Source organism: Lipomyces tetrasporus (assembly GCF_029532465.1).
Source record: "Lipomyces tetrasporus strain NRRL Y-64009 chromosome Unknown POJ06scaffold_4, whole genome shotgun sequence".
In the NCBI taxonomy this organism is placed as follows: Eukaryota; Fungi; Ascomycota; class Lipomycetes; order Lipomycetales; family Lipomycetaceae; genus Lipomyces; species Lipomyces tetrasporus.
Genome location: NW_026611599.1, coordinates 342,570 through 360,671, shown reverse-complemented (window position 1 = coordinate 360,671; position 18,102 = coordinate 342,570). Strand labels below are relative to the sequence as shown.

At 50.1% G+C, this 18,102-nt stretch overlaps 7 protein-coding genes across 7 annotated transcripts; 3 read left to right on the top strand and 4 right to left on the bottom strand.

Annotated features, from left to right (window-relative positions):
- The first annotated feature begins 62 nt into the window (after positions 1 to 62).
- POJ06DRAFT_85288 (amidase signature domain-containing protein) lies at positions 63 to 2,120 on the top strand. Its single transcript, XM_056191658.1, has 2 exons — positions 63 to 593; positions 643 to 2,120. Exons 1-2 carry the CDS (start codon positions 345 to 347, stop codon positions 2,032 to 2,034), a joined length of 1,641 nt encoding a protein of 546 aa, XP_056044418.1. The 5' UTR covers positions 63 to 344; the 3' UTR covers positions 2,035 to 2,120.
- A 1,479-nt stretch (positions 2,121 to 3,599) lies between these two features.
- POJ06DRAFT_85271 (permease for cytosine/purines, uracil, thiamine, allantoin-domain-containing protein) lies at positions 3,600 to 5,452 on the top strand. Its single transcript, XM_056191657.1, has 2 exons — positions 3,600 to 4,742; positions 4,794 to 5,452. The coding sequence occupies exons 1-2, from the start codon at positions 3,688 to 3,690 to the stop codon at positions 5,422 to 5,424; spliced, it is 1,686 nt and encodes a 561-aa protein (XP_056044417.1). The 5' UTR covers positions 3,600 to 3,687; the 3' UTR covers positions 5,425 to 5,452.
- A 675-nt stretch (positions 5,453 to 6,127) lies between these two features.
- On the bottom strand, positions 6,128 to 7,727 carry POJ06DRAFT_250030 (uncharacterized protein). Its single transcript, XM_056187237.1, has 2 exons — positions 7,259 to 7,727; positions 6,128 to 7,141 (listed from the first exon to the last, which is right to left on the bottom strand). Exons 1-2 carry the CDS (start codon positions 7,652 to 7,654, stop codon positions 6,620 to 6,622), a joined length of 918 nt encoding a protein of 305 aa, XP_056044416.1. The 5' UTR covers positions 7,655 to 7,727; the 3' UTR covers positions 6,128 to 6,619.
- Positions 7,728 to 9,188: 1,461 nt separating this feature from the next.
- POJ06DRAFT_237126 (Matrixin-domain-containing protein) lies at positions 9,189 to 9,956 on the bottom strand (the record flags this gene model as incomplete). Its single annotated transcript, XM_056185938.1, has 1 exon — positions 9,189 to 9,956. The coding sequence occupies one exon, from the start codon at positions 9,954 to 9,956 to the stop codon at positions 9,189 to 9,191; it is 768 nt and encodes a 255-aa protein (XP_056044415.1).
- Positions 9,957 to 10,292: 336 nt separating this feature from the next.
- POJ06DRAFT_85211 (high-temperature-induced dauer-formation protein-domain-containing protein) lies at positions 10,293 to 13,553 on the bottom strand. Its single transcript, XM_056191656.1, has 3 exons — positions 13,306 to 13,553; positions 12,035 to 13,204; positions 10,293 to 11,985 (listed from the first exon to the last, which is right to left on the bottom strand). The coding sequence occupies exons 1-3, from the start codon at positions 13,399 to 13,401 to the stop codon at positions 10,537 to 10,539; spliced, it is 2,715 nt and encodes a 904-aa protein (XP_056044414.1). The 5' UTR covers positions 13,402 to 13,553; the 3' UTR covers positions 10,293 to 10,536.
- Positions 13,554 to 15,108: 1,555 nt separating this feature from the next.
- POJ06DRAFT_85167 (PLC-like phosphodiesterase) lies at positions 15,109 to 16,787 on the top strand. The gene is made up of 4 exons (XM_056191654.1): positions 15,109 to 15,546; positions 15,607 to 15,686; positions 15,741 to 16,075; positions 16,126 to 16,787. The coding sequence occupies exons 1-4, from the start codon at positions 15,443 to 15,445 to the stop codon at positions 16,582 to 16,584; spliced, it is 978 nt and encodes a 325-aa protein (XP_056044413.1). The 5' UTR covers positions 15,109 to 15,442; the 3' UTR covers positions 16,585 to 16,787.
- Positions 16,385 to 18,060, bottom strand: POJ06DRAFT_85173 (uncharacterized protein). The gene is made up of 3 exons (XM_056191655.1): positions 17,990 to 18,060; positions 17,024 to 17,939; positions 16,385 to 16,918 (listed from the first exon to the last, which is right to left on the bottom strand). The coding sequence occupies exons 2-3, from the start codon at positions 17,572 to 17,574 to the stop codon at positions 16,768 to 16,770; spliced, it is 702 nt and encodes a 233-aa protein (XP_056044412.1). The 5' UTR covers positions 17,575 to 17,939; positions 17,990 to 18,060; the 3' UTR covers positions 16,385 to 16,767.
- Between the last annotated feature and the right edge of the window lie 42 nt (positions 18,061 to 18,102).

The window sequence follows — 18,102 nt, the reverse complement described above, 5'->3', positions numbered from 1 at the left end:
ATACGAAAGTGTAAGTGCATGGTTTAAATTGTGGAAATTGCCGCAAATAAGTGGGCCCGTCGGCGAGGACGACATATGTCTGTTAAAGCCGATGAGACTCCTTGCGCTACGACGATAATATTGGTTGTAAGCTGTGAATGACACATGACTGCCATATTGCTAGCGGTTAGGCCGTAAATGCGCGAGTAAGTTGACGGCCTGACTCGTCTGATAAGACGAGACTCAATAAACCTTGTTGGTTTAACAGGCAAAGCCGCCCTTTGTACCCACTTCTCTTCGACCTGTTCCAGTTCAGAGCCCTGCACCATTTGACGCCGTTCCTAGTCAATTCCACAGCAACCAAGATGTCTTCTGAGCCAGCATATATCTCCATTTCTGCGGCAAAGAAAAATGCGCTTTTAGACGCGATACCCGCCGAATGGCGTGTCGAGATCCCGACCGACGTTGACAACTTGACAACGTTTGCTGAAACGTGCGGCGTTTTGACGGACAAAGAGGTTGAGATCACGAGTAACTATGATGCTGTCGGTTTGCTAGAGCAAGTGCACCAGGGCGTGTACACGTCGTTGGAGGTTACTGTCGCATTCTGCAAGGTCAGTCGATAGATTGTTGGAGATCAGGACTACGGCTAACGATGTTTAGAGAGCCGCGGTCGCACATCAGGCAATCAACTGCTGCACTGAGTTATTTTTTGAACGAGCGTACGAAGTCGCGAGGAAGCAGGACGAGCACTTTGCACAGACCGGTAAGCCCGTCGGTCCGCTTCACGGCCTTCCGATCTCGATCAAGGATTCGTACAACTTGAAAGGCATCGACTCTGCAATCGGCATGCCCGCCTACGTAAACAAGCCGGAACCGGCCTCCTCCGCGATTGTCGACGTCATGGAGAGTCTCGGCGCTATCATGTACGTCAAGACGAACGTCCCGCAGTCGATGATGGTCCTCGACACCGAAAACAACTTGATCGGTCCGACGCGCAACGCATACTCAAAGCACCTCACTGCCGCGGGATCCTCTGGTGGCGCTGGCGCGATAGTCGCCTTCCGCGGCTCGTTGATCGGTATGGCGACCGACATTGGCGGTTCGATTCGGGTGCCGGCGTATTGCAACGGCTCGTTCGGCTTTAAGCCGTCGTCTGGCCGTCTCCCGTACCACAATATCAAGGGCTACTGGCCCGACGGAGAAGATGTCACAGGAGTTCTCTGCGTTGACGGTCCAGTTACGACCTCGGCGCGTGATCTCGAGCTCATTGTCCGCTCGATCGCAAAAGCCGAACCATGGCTCATCGACCCGTCGTGCGCTCGCCTTCCATGGGTCGACCCGGAACCACTCAACCGTCCCCTGCGTATCGGCGTGATCCGTGGTGTCAAGACCTACGAGCCAATTACGTCGATCTACGCGTCCTTTATTGACAAAGTCTCTTCCGCCGGCCATGAGCTCATCGACATGGAAATGCTCCACGGCGACGAATTAGCTGACCTCGCGACCGCGTTCTTCAAAGCCGACGGCGGCGAGTTCCTGCAAAAGATCTGCGCAATGTCCGGTGAGCCCCTCACTGATGCTGTCGCGCAAGGCGGATTGTACCCGTGCGAGCCAATCGACCTCATTCAATTCTGGGCGCTCAGTCATAAACGTTCGAGTATGCAGCACGAGTGGTTACAGTACTGGCTTGAGACTGCGACTAAAACCAAGGACGGCAAGCCAGTCGACGTGATCCTTTTACCCGCGCAACCACAGCTTCCGCGACCAAAAGAGCCTTTGACAAGCAATACCGTCATTCTCGCATGGAACACGCTTGACTACCCTGCCGCGGTATTCCCTGCCGAGACAATCGATTTGAACAAGAAGGACTACAAGTTCGAATTTCCTGCGCCTGTTACGGCGGCAGAACACCGACTGGAGGCCTTGTTTCCGGAGAACAGAGCGAAGGCGTATCAGGGATTTCCTGTCGGATTGCAGCTTGTGGGTCGGAAACAGGATGAGGCTGGCCTGTTGCAGGCTGTCAAGATTTTGCAGGCGTTGACTGAGAAGTGATGTATTATATTGGTTTAATTTGTTAACGGTACTATCTGCGTTTTGTGATAGAATGTTATCATGGTATGGTGTCCCGGAAGACGTCAGAACTTAGTCCCACTTTGGTACTATGTACTAGACAGAGATCATGATCACGAGGCGGCCCCTTCCGATAGGGTCCGTGGTCATGGGTCACTGGTCAGTGATTATGCGGGAAATTGCATGAAAATTCGTCGGATGCAGTTGTTGTCGCATGTTCTCCGTAATGTCCGATATAATGATTGAGTTAAATTGACGCAAACACTTGATATGCCACGTGCGTAACCGTAAAGGCACATGCAGACGGACAAGGTGATTGACGAAGGTGGCGTCTGCCAATTTCTGACTACGCCTTTGGCGAACAATCGGCCAACAGAGTGTCCGAGGTACCCTGTTTGACATCGAGCGCGATGGCACAGCAATTTTCGCTCGCGATTTCTTGTGATTACAGATGATCAGTCAGAAATATATTCACTTATTCAGGGTACGGCAGTGCATCCCGTCGTTATCTAGTCGTCGACAACCGGGATCAGGGTTGTCTGTGCATTTGGCAGACGGTATTTCGAAAGTAGGTGGGTCTATCTCCGACTCCCCCCGCAGAAAAGTCCGATCGAAACCCGCCATTGCGGCTTAATCGTTGTGGCGCAAGAAACAAGCTCGCAAATGCAAGCCGCGCGAACTGACCATAGACAAGAACAGCACGGCCACAACCTTGTTAGATAGTAATTCTGATTAAGAAATCCGCCGCCGGCAAGATGCCAGATGCGGACCATTTGCCACAGTGCACCGCCATAGATAAACGTTATTTTGGCGTGACAGAGGACGCGACTTATCTTGGCCCCCCTGCCGAGTAGTGAATAAGAGAAAATATACACGAATTCAGGCACAATTGCGCGGTTTATTCGGTTTATTCGCCGAGCAAGATAATGCGGGTTGCGAGCGCCGACGCCACTTTAGCGAACCTGCAGCCAGCCGACGGCGCTGGCGGCGCAATGGGCAGTTTGCCTTTAATGATAGAGAAACGAGCACACCGTGTTTGATGCAAATACAGTGCCAGCATACCTGCTATCACTGAATAGAGAGAGGTTCCACTACTATTAGTTCATACTACTAGCTTTCATATGCCAGTATATATCGCTGTTGAGAAGTGGGAGCAATGTATATGGGCATAGCGCACTCGGTCGTGTTGAAAGAGCTCTTGCCACTGATTGTCCTAACTCTAATTGTGTAGGTTGCCCGCAGGCCAACGTTGTGAATAAATCTGTGGCCGTTGTGCTTATTCAGCTTGTGGCTATACTAAGGATTAAATTTAGCGGATGTGATGTGGCATTAGCAAAGGCTACCGGCAGAATTTTGGCGTTAGCGTCCTTGCACCGTCTCGGATGTCCGTATCAGGCGTTGCGATCTGCTGCTGCCCGTCTTATCAGCCGACGACTCCAAGGTCACCATTTGCGCTAGCCACGATGACTCCTGCTTTGTGGCAGAGAGCGTTATCGCTTGCGCATCAGCTCATCTCCTCGGCGGTGCGTCGCGTGTGCCCCGTCTCGATGTAAACACTCGCACCTGTGATTGCATTTTAAAATCTCAACCGCCTCCCTAGTCTCTGAGCTCTGCCATCAGGACTGTCGCCAGATCATGACACTTCGCAACAGGTTCGACAGCATCGGAGCCGACATCAAGGCAAAGGCTACCTCCCGCTCAGCCTGGGTCCTTCCCAAGGAGTCCTCGTCGTTTGCTCCGCCCGACACTTGGACGAACAAAGACAATGACGTGACTCCGGCCTCACGACGGACCTGGACCGCGTTCACCATTCTCGGCTTCTGGTTCTCGGACGCGCTCAATATGCAAGGCTGGGAAGCCCCTGCCTCCATTATCGCTGTGGGGTTGACCTGGCGAGAGGCAATTCTCTGCAACTGTCTAGGCATGATCATTGTTGCTATCCCGCTGATATTCAACGGTGCTATTGGCGCGAACCTCCACGTGCCGTATCCCGTGGCTGCGCGCTCCGGCTTTGGCTTCCAGTTCGCAAAGTTCGCCGTCATCGTCCGTTTCGTGACTGCCTTGTTCTGGCATTCCATCCAAACGTTCTCGGGCTCGTTCGCACTAACAAACTGCATCTCCGCAATCTGGCCGTCCTACCTTAACATCCCGAACCACATTCCCGAGAGTGTTGGCCTCACCACCCAGCAGATGGTGTCGCATGTCCTGTTCTGGTGCATCCAGTTCCCCATCCTCATGATCCCGCCGCACAAGCTCCGCTGGTTCTTTATTTTCAAGGCCGTCGTTGTCATGGCGAGCTGCATTGGCGTCGCCGCCGGCATGGTCAAGTACGCGTCCTCGAACGGCGACATATGGGCCCAGGAACCGCGTGTCCATGGATCCCAGCGCGCGTGGCTTATCATGACGTGCATGATGTCGTCGGCCGGCGGCTGGGCGACCATGGCTACCAACATTCCTGATTTCACGAGATACATGCAGGGTAAGAAGGGCCAATTTTGGCAGGCGCTCTTCCTTCCCGTCATTAGCACTTTCCTTGCGGTCATGTCTATCGTCGCCACGTCGGCCGGTAAAGTTGTCTACGGAGAATATATTTGGGATCCGACCGTCCTCGCGGCAATGTGGACTGGTCCCAAGGGCCGCACTGCTCGCTTCTTTGTCGGCTTCGCGTGGGTCGTCGGCCAGATCGGAACGTGAGTCAAACCGGAGCCAAAACCAGACTTGCGAACTAACTTTTCTCACAGAAACTTGTCTGCGAACGTAATCACCGCTGCCAATGATTTGACGTCGCTGTTCCCGAAATACATCAACATTCGCCGCGGCGCCGTTATCGTCACCATCATCGCCGGCTGGATCATGCAGCCGTGGAAGATCATCAACTCTGCCGCGTCGCTGCTGACGTTTATGGCGGGTTTGGCGATTTTCCTCGCGCCAGTCGCTGGTGTGCTAGCTTCAGACTACTGGCTTGTCAAGCGGCGCAAGATCGATGTGCCGGGCCTGTACGATCCGCACGGCAGGTACGAGTACTGGCACGGTCTGAACTGGCGCGCGCTCGTCGCGTTCGTGGTCTCGCTTGGGCCGAACCTGCCCGGTCTCGCAAACAGCGTCTCGCCGTCCCTGGGACTGACCGGCGGAATCGTGCACCTGTGGGACGTCAACTACCTGTACGGCTTCTACGTCGCTGTGTTTGTCTACGTGGGCCTCAGCCTAACCTTCCCGGCCAAGGAAACTTTCGTGCCTGAGATGATCTCGGGCGATGTCTGGCCCGGGACTGTCGATGCCGAGAGCGAAATCATTGAAGGCATCGGCGAGGAAGGAAGTCTGGACACTAGTGAGGAGAAGAAGCAAGTCGAAGTCGAGAGCGAGAAGTTTTAGATGGCATTTTGTATTTGTACTGCTTGGGTCGGCTTGTTATTTAATTTAGTCCTATTTAGCTAATGTAATTACTATACACGCATAATTCAGCAGCTTCAGGCAGAAGTGGGATTGCCCAAGAATGTGAGATGCTGTATATATAATCCATTGAGTATCCGATGGTTACCACAGCCATTTGAAATTTATTTGGCATACCAGCTTCATTTGTTCGGCTTAGCAACAACCAATTATTTGATATACAAACCCTCGCTTTGACCATCTATGCGAATTATCAATTGCCATCCGTCAGAGAATCGAGCATTTCATATTCGCAAGCTGTACTGCCGAGAAACTCTGAACATTCGCAAGTACCTGCGGCTTGACCGTCTGCAATCCACCATGGTTACCGACGACTGCAGTGCGTTACACGTCCACTGTTAACTAGTCACAGCAAACTACTTTTGTTGTTGCCGCCTCATTTTTCGCAATCTGAAACAAAGTTTTAGCCATTTGTAGCAGAAGTTTGGACATTGGTGGGCAAAATTGCTTACCAGGAAGGCCAGATAAGCAACTCGTTCGGCTGGCCATGGCGTAAAGTGTTGGATCCTTTCCGGATCATTACTTCGACGCCGTTTGACAAAGAGCGAGACATGCACTAACGCACAATTTGTTGGACACCGTAATTTGGGAGGTTTGTGGGGTGTAAGGCAGCTCTTGTCAAGGCGGCCTGACCTCGCGGATAATGCATGCAATGCGTGAGGAGACCAATAACGACAATATATTATCCCAGTAACATCTCTATATCGTCATATCCACATTGCATCGACATCCGTTCACAGTATCTACACAATCAAACTCAATCCCCCCAATCTAAACTATACACTTCAAAAGAAGCAAACAAAAACACGCTCTGCAGGTTCTTGTGACCACTATGTACAATCAATATATCGAACCCATTGGGGCGTAAGCATAATTAAGAGAAATAACGGAGCGCAATAAAAACGTCATAACATGTCGTGAAAATATTAAAAGTGGAAACGCTGCCCCAGAGTCTATAACCCACACCCAACCGGAACCCTTGAAAGAAACAAACATCGAAAATACCCCATAATACCCCAACGCGACTAGCCCGCCTGTAACTGTAATAACACCGTCTATGGATTTAACTGCACGGAAAACAAAACGCAAAACAGTCTATAAACTAAGATGAGAAAGATTAAACGATCTGCTCCGGAGCCAATGGCTTAACAATAACAGAAGTCGAGCGCGCAAGGCTTGCGGTCACGACAGTGTCAGCCGGCAGCAACGCCGCCTCTTCATCGGGTTCAGAACCTGAATAGACGGACGACCCGTCCGAAACGCTCTTCAAGTCGTCAACTTCGACAATCATTTCCTTTGCTTTGCGCTCGTCAAGAACCTTCTTGCGCCAGTAGTAGATATATTGCGCCAGGATGCCGAAGTTGAGGACAGTCTGGCAGGTGCCGCCGATCTTGTAGTAGTACTCCTGACCGTCAATGTAATAGAAGATAGTCTTGACAAAGTCGCCAGACACCCAAGCGAACAAAAGCGTGAATCTGAACCCGGACAGCGAATGCCGCGTATAATTGAGAATCAGCTGCGGCAACGGTAAGACTGCCTCGAAGGCCACAGCCACACGAGCAATAATGGCAAACCAAGTGTCGAACGATCGTAAAAACAATTGAAGTATGCCTACCACAGCCATGAATATGGCAATACACTAAATCACTAGTAAGCATTGTATTCGTTCAATCGTCGCGGTGATAAGACCTGTCTTGCAAGAGACGGCTCATCACGTGACGCGATAAGGGGCAGCACGCCAGAAACAAGGACGTACCAGGTAGAACTTCCAATCGCTTTTCCATTGCCAGAAGTACATTGGCCTCTTGAATGGAATGAAGACGTCTTCCATCGATTTTGATCGGCGCCAGACGGCTGGCATGTACATAAGTGCCATCTTTAGATAGATTAGCTGGACGACAAGCATGGATGCGGCCTGCAGGAAGATTGGTAGCTCTAATGGCCGCCCCAGCCAGTAGAATATTCTGAGAGTCGAGACGGCTATCAGAAGGGCGCAAGTGTCGAGAGCAAATCCCTCAGATGATTTCCGCCGCCAGACGTAAAACATTTGATCAGCATAGGACGTTACTGGCGACACTGCCAAGAAGGCAGCGATGATGTAGTTGAGAGGGATGCCGAGGATCTTGATATCGGCAGTTGCGGACGACGACATGGCTGTCGGTTCTGAGGGATGGATGGGGATGGATGTGAGAGAAGGCAATAATGATAAAGGAATTAGTAGTGGTAGTGAGGATTGTGAGCCATAGGGAGCGACCGCAGTTTGCTTTGTACTACTTTGTGTGGCCTCGCGGGCGGCGTCAGCACCTGCAGCGGATATCCCGGCGTACCCCAGCCTTCCGCACTTTCACCATAACCACCTGCGCATAGCCGCTTATGTTAACACCGTTCGCGCCGCACGATCCGCAGCCGGGCCTCGGTTCTGACCGGCGATATACCCGGGCAGATCAAAACATCATCAAGCAATGAGAGTATCGCACAAGTCGATCTTGCCGATTGCTTGTCCAGACAACACCATTCACTGTCATTGATGTCGGCCTGCTGACGGTCGTGGTGGCAACTAGTTGGCGCAAAACAACTGCGAGGTTTGCAGCCGAGACCGACCGCCGCATGTTGCGTGACGTCATGTGCCATGAATTAGACCGGCAGAGACATTTTCATTTTTCTTTTCTGCACGTCATCAGCTGCCTCGGCCAGTTGGCATCGCGAGTCAGTTGGTCTCGCGCCATGACGAATAACTTAGCAATTAACAGCAATAATAACTTAATAATAATTGGTAGTAGTAACTGATCCTGCAGCGCATCGTGATGTCACTGGTAGTCGCCACCTCTATACGCTTCATCCGGCACTGCCGCCCGCGGTGATAATCGGGGTGCGCAGAAACGCAGACCCTAACCTCATCCCCATCACTCGATCCGCCTGCTCGTCGATCACTATCTCGCGAGAAGCTTAATTGTTTGTCATCCGTCAATGTCAAACCCTCACATCCCGCCGTAAACGCAGTTGCCTTGGTCCTTGGTGATCTATCTAATGTCTTTGACAGTGCGTGACGGGTCCGCCGTGGTCGTCTGGTCGAGAGCATGGTTTGGCGCAACGCAGATTCAACAAATCGATACATTTTAGCATAAACTGAGTCGACGACCGCGTGCACGGTTTGTCAACTGCTGCGACGAAGAATACCCCAACTTATACCCGTCACGATTTCACGAAACACATATATTCTGTCATTGCCAACTACTCCTCGCCATCGCCGAGTCCACAACACACAGTCGGGTTTAATTGCTCTGAGAAGCTGGTCAATGAAATTTGAGCACGAGGGGACAAACCTAAGTCTGAAAGTTTGAAAACTCAGATTTCGTCGCGGCTTGGCCGCCGTTGCTTAACACGACATATCTCGAGAAAGGTGTTCGTCTCACTATCGGATGCGGTCCTTAACCGGACCAATCCTAGTGCAACGAGATACGTTCAAGTCTTGAATATTTCATTATATTTGTACACTGCGGGGCTTTAATGTCCCTTTATACTCCGAGCCGGCACCCAGCCTTATTTCAACTATTACCGGGAAGAGATCGACAAACCAACACCAGACAATCAAAGCGGTTAACAACAAGAATCAACCGCATTCATCAGTGCATAATAGAAACAAAATCTCGACAGTACGAAAACAACAAAAAGCACACAGAACAAACCTAAGATGTCCGTTTTCTGGGACCATACACTTTACGGATGGCGGCAATGTCGGCTGCAGTCAGCGCGGTCACACCATTCGCGAACGGATACATGACTGAGTTTGGCACGTCGGAGTGTTCCAGTCCTAGAGAGTGGCCGAATTCATGCACGGCGACGCTTTCCAGTAAATTAGTCGTCCACCTCTCGGCTTCATCGAAATGCGCGTCACCGGCCAGTCGGTCAAACCGATGTGAACCAGTCGGAGGCGGAAAATATGCATGAGCCAACACCTTGCCGATGCCATCAAACGGGTTACCGTCACCGTGTTCCCCGTGTGCCCACCCGATTCGGATGTCGGCATCCTTGTCGCGGTCCACTTGGATGAATGACAGCGGCGAGACCGCGCTCCACTTGTCGAACGCTTCCGATACAATATCTGCAGCCTTTTCAGGCGCCATGTCGGTGGAAAACGAATCAAAGCAGTACGTGATAGTCTCCTTGTTCCACCTTTTCTGTCCGGCCGAGAGCTCGGCTAGGCCGAGCCCGTCGGGGAGGCCACAGCGGGGCGTTCTCATGAGGTCTGCAGTTTCATCATCAAAGTTCCCTGTCGAATGTACATGCGCGAATCCCTGCAGCTTTCTTAACGCGCCACGCAGGTCCGGTTCTGCTGCAGTTTCGAGATACCCGAAGCGGTCAAGAAAAGCTCTCAAATCCGCCTGCGCCTTCGGGGATCCGCGCGCCACATCTTCTGCGGCGGGTGGTTTCCAAGCAGGCATAGTCGTCGTCATGATTGATAAACGCAGTGAACGGTTCTGCCAATAACTTCTTTGGCAATGGGCGATATGAAGAAATTTGGACTGTAATGACGGCTCCTTTGGCATGAAATGGAGATCGACGGATCAAATAGCATAGTGTGGCTTGAGGAAAAGGGCATGCTTCAGAAGAGGTCCAGGGCAATGATCATCAACAATGCATGACTGTCACACCGATACACAATGGCTGTCACAGTGATCTTATCTTGATTGTTCCAGATCGGTCATGTGAGGTCTTTACAGTCTCGTGTCGGTTCAATTAATTTAATTACTCTTGACTCGACTACCGATCAGCCGCGCTGTCGTAGTGCGCATCTGCCAATTGCATCCCCCCTGAGAATTGAGACCTGCCGTTCTCGGGCACAGTCATGGTATTATAAGGCCTGTCATCAATGGAATCGAACTAGACGAACTGCTTTCATCGACCCGCCAACGAGAAGACGAATCAAGGCACTTTCACACTCTGCCGTAATGTCCCAGGCATTAAGTATCATGCATTAATTATCTACAATTGCCCTCTAATATATCACAAAGCAACACACTCTTTTTGTACAGATTACGAAGAAGACTGCTGCTGGTGCTGATTCTGACCGCCGCCGCCCAACCGCTCAAGCACCGACTTCGCCACGGCGTCGACTGCGCCTCTGGGCCTCAGCAAACTCGGCCCCGCAGCCTTCGTCTCCTGCACTCTGAACAGCACGACCTTGGTTCCCCTCCACACACCGACCGCACTGCCAACGCCGTTCGCCGCGCCGCCCGCCACGCCGGTCACCGCCGACGCGATGCCTGACGCCGACTCGCTGCCGACAACTTCATGCATGACAAATATCGCACCCCACAGCACCGAATAGTACCACCCTTTGGCAGCAACTGTCCATTCGAACGCGATCGGCTCGTGGAATTCTCGCGCGCACGATTCAGGCAGCACTGCTTCGTCGTCTAAATGTCTCAACGCGTCCAAAATCTCGGCGTTCTGCGCCGGGTTGTCAAGTCGGGTCCGTCGGGTAGGCGACGCGGTTGTGCTCGAAGATGCCGACCGCAATGGCGGCAGTATGTTCAATCGTGGAACATGCGTCGGTAGGACGTCTAATAAATGTAATATGATATGCAAATGAAGCTTCGAATGCCACGACTCGAACCACGATCGCGTCGGCGTGAACGGATCGCCATCTTCCGAGGACAATTTTATCGACGCTGACGCCTGTGGTGACGAATCCATGGATCCTTCACTCTCGCCTGATGCCTTGCCTTTGCCTTTTCGTTTGGAATAATCCGATAAAGCGTCCGCACCGGACGGCATGTCGGCTGCATCATCGGCATTGAAAATGATAATCACGTCGTCCTTGCGATCTGTAGCCCCGGCACTGCCTGCTAGCCGTCGCTGAAGCCGCACATCCTCCATACACCGCTCAAACGTCAAATCCCTCAGCGCTTCGAATCGTCTCCCCGCTCTCATAATCGTATACAACAAATTCGCGTTCGCTTGGTGATTATTATTAGCGATCATCCCGTTCATGGCAAGCAGCAGTTTGTCCACCAGCATGTGGTTGTTTTCATTGGCAACCATAAACGACGGAGTCGAGAGGGCCGAGAAAAGGTTCATTAACCGGATGCACGTCAGCCGCCCGATATTCACGATATGAGGTGATAGGTTGATTTGTATGTCGAGAAGGCAAGGGTAAAGTGCTGAAAGTCGCCCGTTGCTGGTTGTAATTAGACTGTAGATAGAGAGAAGGAGATAGTCTGTGTATGTTCCGCCACTGCCTGCCGAAGACGAGTCCCATCCGGAGATACGCATGGACGATGGCAACGCATGATGCGAATCAAATGGCTTATTGAGGCGGACGCAGAATACCGAATCACAAGAAATGGTTTGCAAGACATAGACGCAAAGTCTAACCAACCCCACCCGTGATGGATCAAGGCGGTATGTATGGGCATAGTAGAGAAATAAAACCACGAAATCGTGGATTCTGTCCGACGAAATGATGTAGTTTCGAAACCGCTACATCAATAAGCATTTTGCCGTATTCAATTAAGGATGTTGAACTTACGCTATTGTGTCTTATCAATTCCCAAAACAGCATAATCAACTCTGGAGCCCATTCCACTTGCTTCTGGCTACCTGGCAGATACGATGCACTGGCTTGCATAGGTTGATTCAATAACCTCGACATTCCGTCTGCAAGGAATTGCAGGTCTTGTATTCTATGCAGACGTGCCAAATAAAACCTGTACCAATTCTTTTGGTGTTTGCGTGACACATTCTGTAATGTCTGCGAATTTGAAGGCGCGTTATCGTCTGCCTCTTCGGGAATGTGGATGCCCAATGAAGACAGATTTTCGTCTTCTGGAACGGAGTATGTTGCTAACACTATCAGTAGCTGAAGTGCATATGTTACCAGTAACTGCCGCGGATCAGAGAAAACGACATGATTGTATGGCACCCTCCAGCCGGGGTTATATTTCATTGTCGTGTTGAGTAAGGAACATAGCATTCCCAAAACCACCCGTTTATCGGGGTTGCACACTATATAACTCATGAACCGGACGCCTCGGATTGGTAAGACATGTGCTGGATAGTACATTGCTTGCGAAGCGAGCGCTAACATAGTTTGTAGCGTCTCAATCTTGTTGGATTCAAATTGACTTGTCGTGCCAACTGGCGTGGTACTTCCAATACCGGTTTCCCAGATTACGTAGGCAACAGTGGTCGGCATGCCCTGGACTAACGGAATCGCAAAACCAGGTAGGAACAGAAAGTCCGTAAGTGTCTCAACAAGTGCGGCACCTAACGGCCGATCATCTGCATCATCCTCCTCCGACGCTTCATGTCTCGCATCCTCGTCGCCGGCTGCATCTGTACCCCAGAACAGGTCATGCTGCCAATCTGCCAAATCCGGGCTCTCGTAAATAAACGGCATTATGCGCGTTATAATTCGCATGCAGTTTAGCGTTTCCTTCGTCGCACGTGCAGCTGACAGCGATTGTTCCCCGCTGCCGACTGCACCTCCAGCGGATCCCGAACTGAGGTCTGGTGGTTGCAATTGCTGCGGCGTCAGAGAATAATGTATTTGAGACTGGCGAAGGAGATAGACAAGTCGAGAGATCACACTGACGAGTAAATGTTCGAGATTCATCAATGCCGTATCTCGGGTGCGACGCACGTCAGATGAGGAGAAAAGCGCGAATATGTCGTCTGCGGATTCTGGTAGTTCCCAGAACTTCAGCACAAAGTTAGCATATGCTGCAACTCCAGTCGCTAATAGACGCCCAATTTCAATGGCATCATACGCATCTATCGTGCTACATAAATCGTCATTACCTGGGCCCAGAAAGGGTCTATTGGTGAAATATTCGGCTCCTCGAATAGCCGAAACACCGACTGTTTGAACGACAGCTTCGAGCTAGACGCGCCCATTTCTTCGGTATTCCAGAAAATTCAATCCAATCTCAAATTGCTCGATAAGCTAATTATATAACTATCGGTCGTGAAATCCCTCTGCTGCAGGTAGTGCAGGGAATGTGTTCCGGTGCTCTGTTGGCTTATTCCGTGTGAAGACACGAACTACACTTCTGCCCGATGTCAGATATTTGGCGATGACGACAACATGCGGGACACAGATGCAGTCACAGATCACATGATAATCACATGACTTCCCGACTTATGTCCGCATCTGTCTTGTGGCAGGGGCCGATTCAGTTTGCGGAAATTGTGGCAGAGTTAGGGTTTTATATGACACCAACGTGTTTGGGTTATGTATCCAACCCAATCCGCAGATAAGTTATAGGCCAAACTGTTTCCAAGCAGCGTTTCTGCTCTAATCTAGAATTCAGATAATATTTCGTGTTGTGTTTACTCCACTCCAACAAGGAAGTGGAGGGTGATCGTACACTCCAACACTCCCCCTCAACCTGCACTTCCGGTGCGAATAATTGATCAGATCCTGTCGAGACCATCCCGTAAACGTTGGAATGTAACTTTGGGTAATGGTTTGGTGAGAATGTCTGCAAGCATTTGCTCAAATGCGAACAATGGAAATGTCTTGAGACTCGACTCTTTCACGAGTAAAATGATAATGTATGTCAATGTGCTCGGAGTGAGCATGTAGGCTTGGATTGCGAGCCATTGAGATGCAGAATGTATATTACTGTCTCAATATACAACTGGACTACCCACATCGCTAACAATCACCATGGCTCCTTCCAAAAAGGGAAAAGGCAAGAAGGCAATATCTAGCTCTAAGAAAAAGCCGACTGCTGACCGGCCATTAAAAGTACAAGACACTGAGGAGTGCGGAAGCCAGGGACCGCTGGCATCTCGACTTGAAAGTGAAAGTCGGCCTTCTTCTTAGTGCGGTGAGTAATTGTCGCAAATAAACCCCAGAATAAAATAGCCAGACGGCGAATTGCCCCATTAACATATGATCCAAGTGCAGTTAACATTGCTGATTACACTGGCAGTGCCGAATCGGTGCCCTCTTGGAGTGTAGTGTAATTGCATAGGCCAGTCATTGAATACAGCCAAACATCGTCAATTTTTGATCGTAATACCGAGCCATCGTTATAAGAAACTGATTTTGCACCAATTTTTTCGGGTGATAGACTGTCTATCCGATATTTATATGTTGCAAAATCTGGAAGTGACTTGTTAGCGTGACAGAGGAAGAGGTGGTGTGGGTTTTTTGTTTTGGGTAGGGGGACAAGACTTTCGCAAGACACTGTAATCGAATAGAGTCTGGTGAATCAGTCTGGCGATCGGCGTTGGTCTTAGCACTACATTTCAAACGCGCAGCCAAACATGTTTAAAGTGAGCATGATCAAATTTAATGATGACTCCTTTGGCAGTGTTATCTGCCTGGTGTTGCTTCGTTGTTATTGAGGCGAGCGCCGAGAGGAATGTCGTCGTCAATAGCAGTCAAGCCGTTGGTGGCTGCGAGATGCGACTAGAGTCTCGCTGCCCAAACAATGAAGTTCTTTTCATCGTAGACGGGAATTTGTGCTCCTGAGGCTGCCGTTGTAATTGTCAACCGACCAGTTGTGGTGGATGACATATCGCTAACCGGGCTCATAACCAAACCGGTCTTGGACTTCACATATCAGAGTCTACTCTACGAAGAATCGCATACAGCCTGCTGTCCAATGAAACTTAAATTCGCATGACATGTGCCATCTCTGGTTTCCGCTCCGGTTCTATAAACGTTAACTTCCCTTACCTGTAATCGCACACGTGATAGGCTCGCTGATTCCGGTCAGCAATCACGGTACTTTGCGGCAAGTGCTTCAGCCGTATATAACGTCGCCATTTATCGCTAGATGACAGCCTCAAATTGAAAGCGATTTGGACAGAGTAAACGGCTAGTAGTCATCCGACCTAGCTGGATTGCTCAGAACAGTTAACTATCAATAATCAGGGCTTTGGCACAGCATATCCGCTTTACCAGAGTGGACTTCATATAGTCATGGAGAATGCAAGCAAGATTGAGCAATTTCGCTTTTGTGCAAAGTCAGCGATTGCGGTTGACGGCACGCAAAAGCGAGTTCCACAGGCCGTCGGACACAGAGGGTTAGTGGACAGTTACATGTCGACATGAGCAAAGACTAACGTGGGGCATACTTGTAATAGATATTCAGCCAAGTATGCGGAGAATACATTATCTGCATTACAAGCTGCAATAGAGGAAGGTGCAGACGCAATCGAGACAGGTGCGTACTCCCGAATGTAATACAGAAAAAACATTGTCCTAACAATGGCCATAGACGTGCATATGTCTTCAGAAGGTGTTGTCGTCATATCGCACGACCCTTCGACTAAGCGCGTCTTCGGCAGCAATGACGGTCCTATCAAGAATCGGCCATATATTGGAGACCTTGACAAATTGCTTACAGTCCGTCCCCCACATGAGAAAATGCCACTGTTGCGAGAGGTCTTGGGGTTGTTTGTATCAAATCCACGGTTTGAAGATAAATGGCTCGTAATCGACGTCAAGGCAGACAATGGCGTCGAAATTATTGAGGGCATCGCCAAGGCTATGAAGGAGATCAAAGAAGATTTTACATTCTGGAACAGGCGAATCGTGCTGGGAATTTGGCTGGTATTTATCGCGAGTATATTAGCAAGGTCGCCTGTTACTGACGGTAGTAGGTCAAATTTCTACCGTACTGCGAAACGTACCTTCCTGAGACGCCCATAATGCACATTGGCGTCGACCTTTGGTATGCCCGTAAATTCCTTGCGACACCGACTTTGGTCGGATTCAGCATTCTACTTGCATCATTATACTCGACTGACGGATACGCGCTGATCCGCGAAGCGCGTGCGGCGGACAAGGCGACCTATGTGTGGACTGTCAATCCGGATGAAGCCATGCGCGTGTGCTTGGCCCTGCAAGTGGATGCGGTCTTGACAGATAATCCAGTGCGATTTGATGAACTGCGAAAGGAATATCTGAATAGAGAAGCAAAAGGAAGGGATAGAGAAACTGAAGTTGATCCCGAGGGCGCGGTCGAAAAGATTTTGACCTTTGGGGCTAAAACTAGACTCTATGCATTAGGAATGCTGGTCAAGACTATCAGTCCGTTCCTAAGAATCATGTACGAGTAGGCCGGCCCTATACACGTAATATTTGAATCGAGCAGTGTTCTATATATTACAACTAATATCACTCAAAAACCGATAAGGAAGACACGTTTAATGCACAACAAACCTGTAAGCACATTCTAGTCTAATCACAAAATGAAACACATTAAACAAGGACGCCTCGAGAACTAACAAGACGTGCGTGATCTATTCTGTCGTTGTGTCAGTGCTCATGGCCGCATCGACTCGTGCCTGATATTCGTGGAACCTGTTGACCGCTTCCTTCCGTCGTCTGCGGGCTTCTGGATTGTCTTGAGTGTCGATCTCGTCAAGAGAAAACAGCCGCTGCAGAATTAATCTTAAAAGATTGTTAGTAAATTAAAAACAGACTTAGGCGACACGAAAAATCTAAGACAGATAAAGAAAACTCTAGATTAAGAGCGAATTTCTCGTGGGATCATACTCAGATAGAATGCGATGCTTATCCGACTTATCAGACGCAACCTCAGGTGGGGACGAAACAAATTGATCTATCATAGGTACGAGCTCTGCGGTCGCAGCATTCAAAACAATATCTATCCGCTCTATAGGATCTGTTGGCACTGCCGGCACCTTGACTTGCTGCCGCGGAGCAGCTGCCGACTGGTTTTCTTTCCCATGCCTAGAAACAATGCAAAGCATGCGTGCGCCGGAAGCAATCTTTAAATCCACTAGCTTCTCCTTATCATTTGAAAGCTTTTTGCCACCAAAGACGAGAGTGATTTCGTCCTTCGAGTGTCCGAGAAAGCGGGCAGTTGTAGCCCGGACGTCACCCACAGTAGCGCGGCCCTTTGCAATATCTCCTGGGCTGGAAAAATCAACTCGAAGAAACTGTTTACCGTGTTTCACCAGTATATGATCCGGCTTCTTGTCGTCCGCATGCTGATGGGACTTGGAGCTAAGGTTGTCGCGCTGTTGGTAACTAGCCGGTTGAGTCTCCTGTTCAGTTCCGCCAAATCCAAAAAACCGCCGCATTATGAGACTGCCGACTACGAGTCCCGATACTGCGGCAACCGCTGCGTACGAAAGGGCTCTAGGAGACGAATTCTGTACGACGGAGCGCGTTATTTCCTCGCGAAGCCGCGAAAAGTCAGAGGCGCACCTGAGCAGAAACTGAGCAGGAGGGCCAGTAGTCAGCGCTGTTGCAAAACGGTCCACTGTTTCTTGGAAAGCGTTAGTGGTTTCTGCGGCTGATTTTCCAGAAATACTCCACGGTGTCGCAGTATCAGAAGATACCGTGGCAACTCCTGAGGACGACAACTTTGATAATGAGGATCGGAGGACGTCGGTTACGACGACTTCGGAGAATCAGAGAGGAGGCGTAGAAAGGGCGGTTGCGACTGGATTATAAACTCAGCATATATCGTTTGGCAATTATGACAGTTAATACTCCTTAGAATAAGCGGCATGCGTCTTTTGCGGACTTCAATCTTGGGCTATAAAATATAACTGTCAACAACGCCGGCGAAAGTGAATGACTACCAATAGTCTCGTACAGTTGCT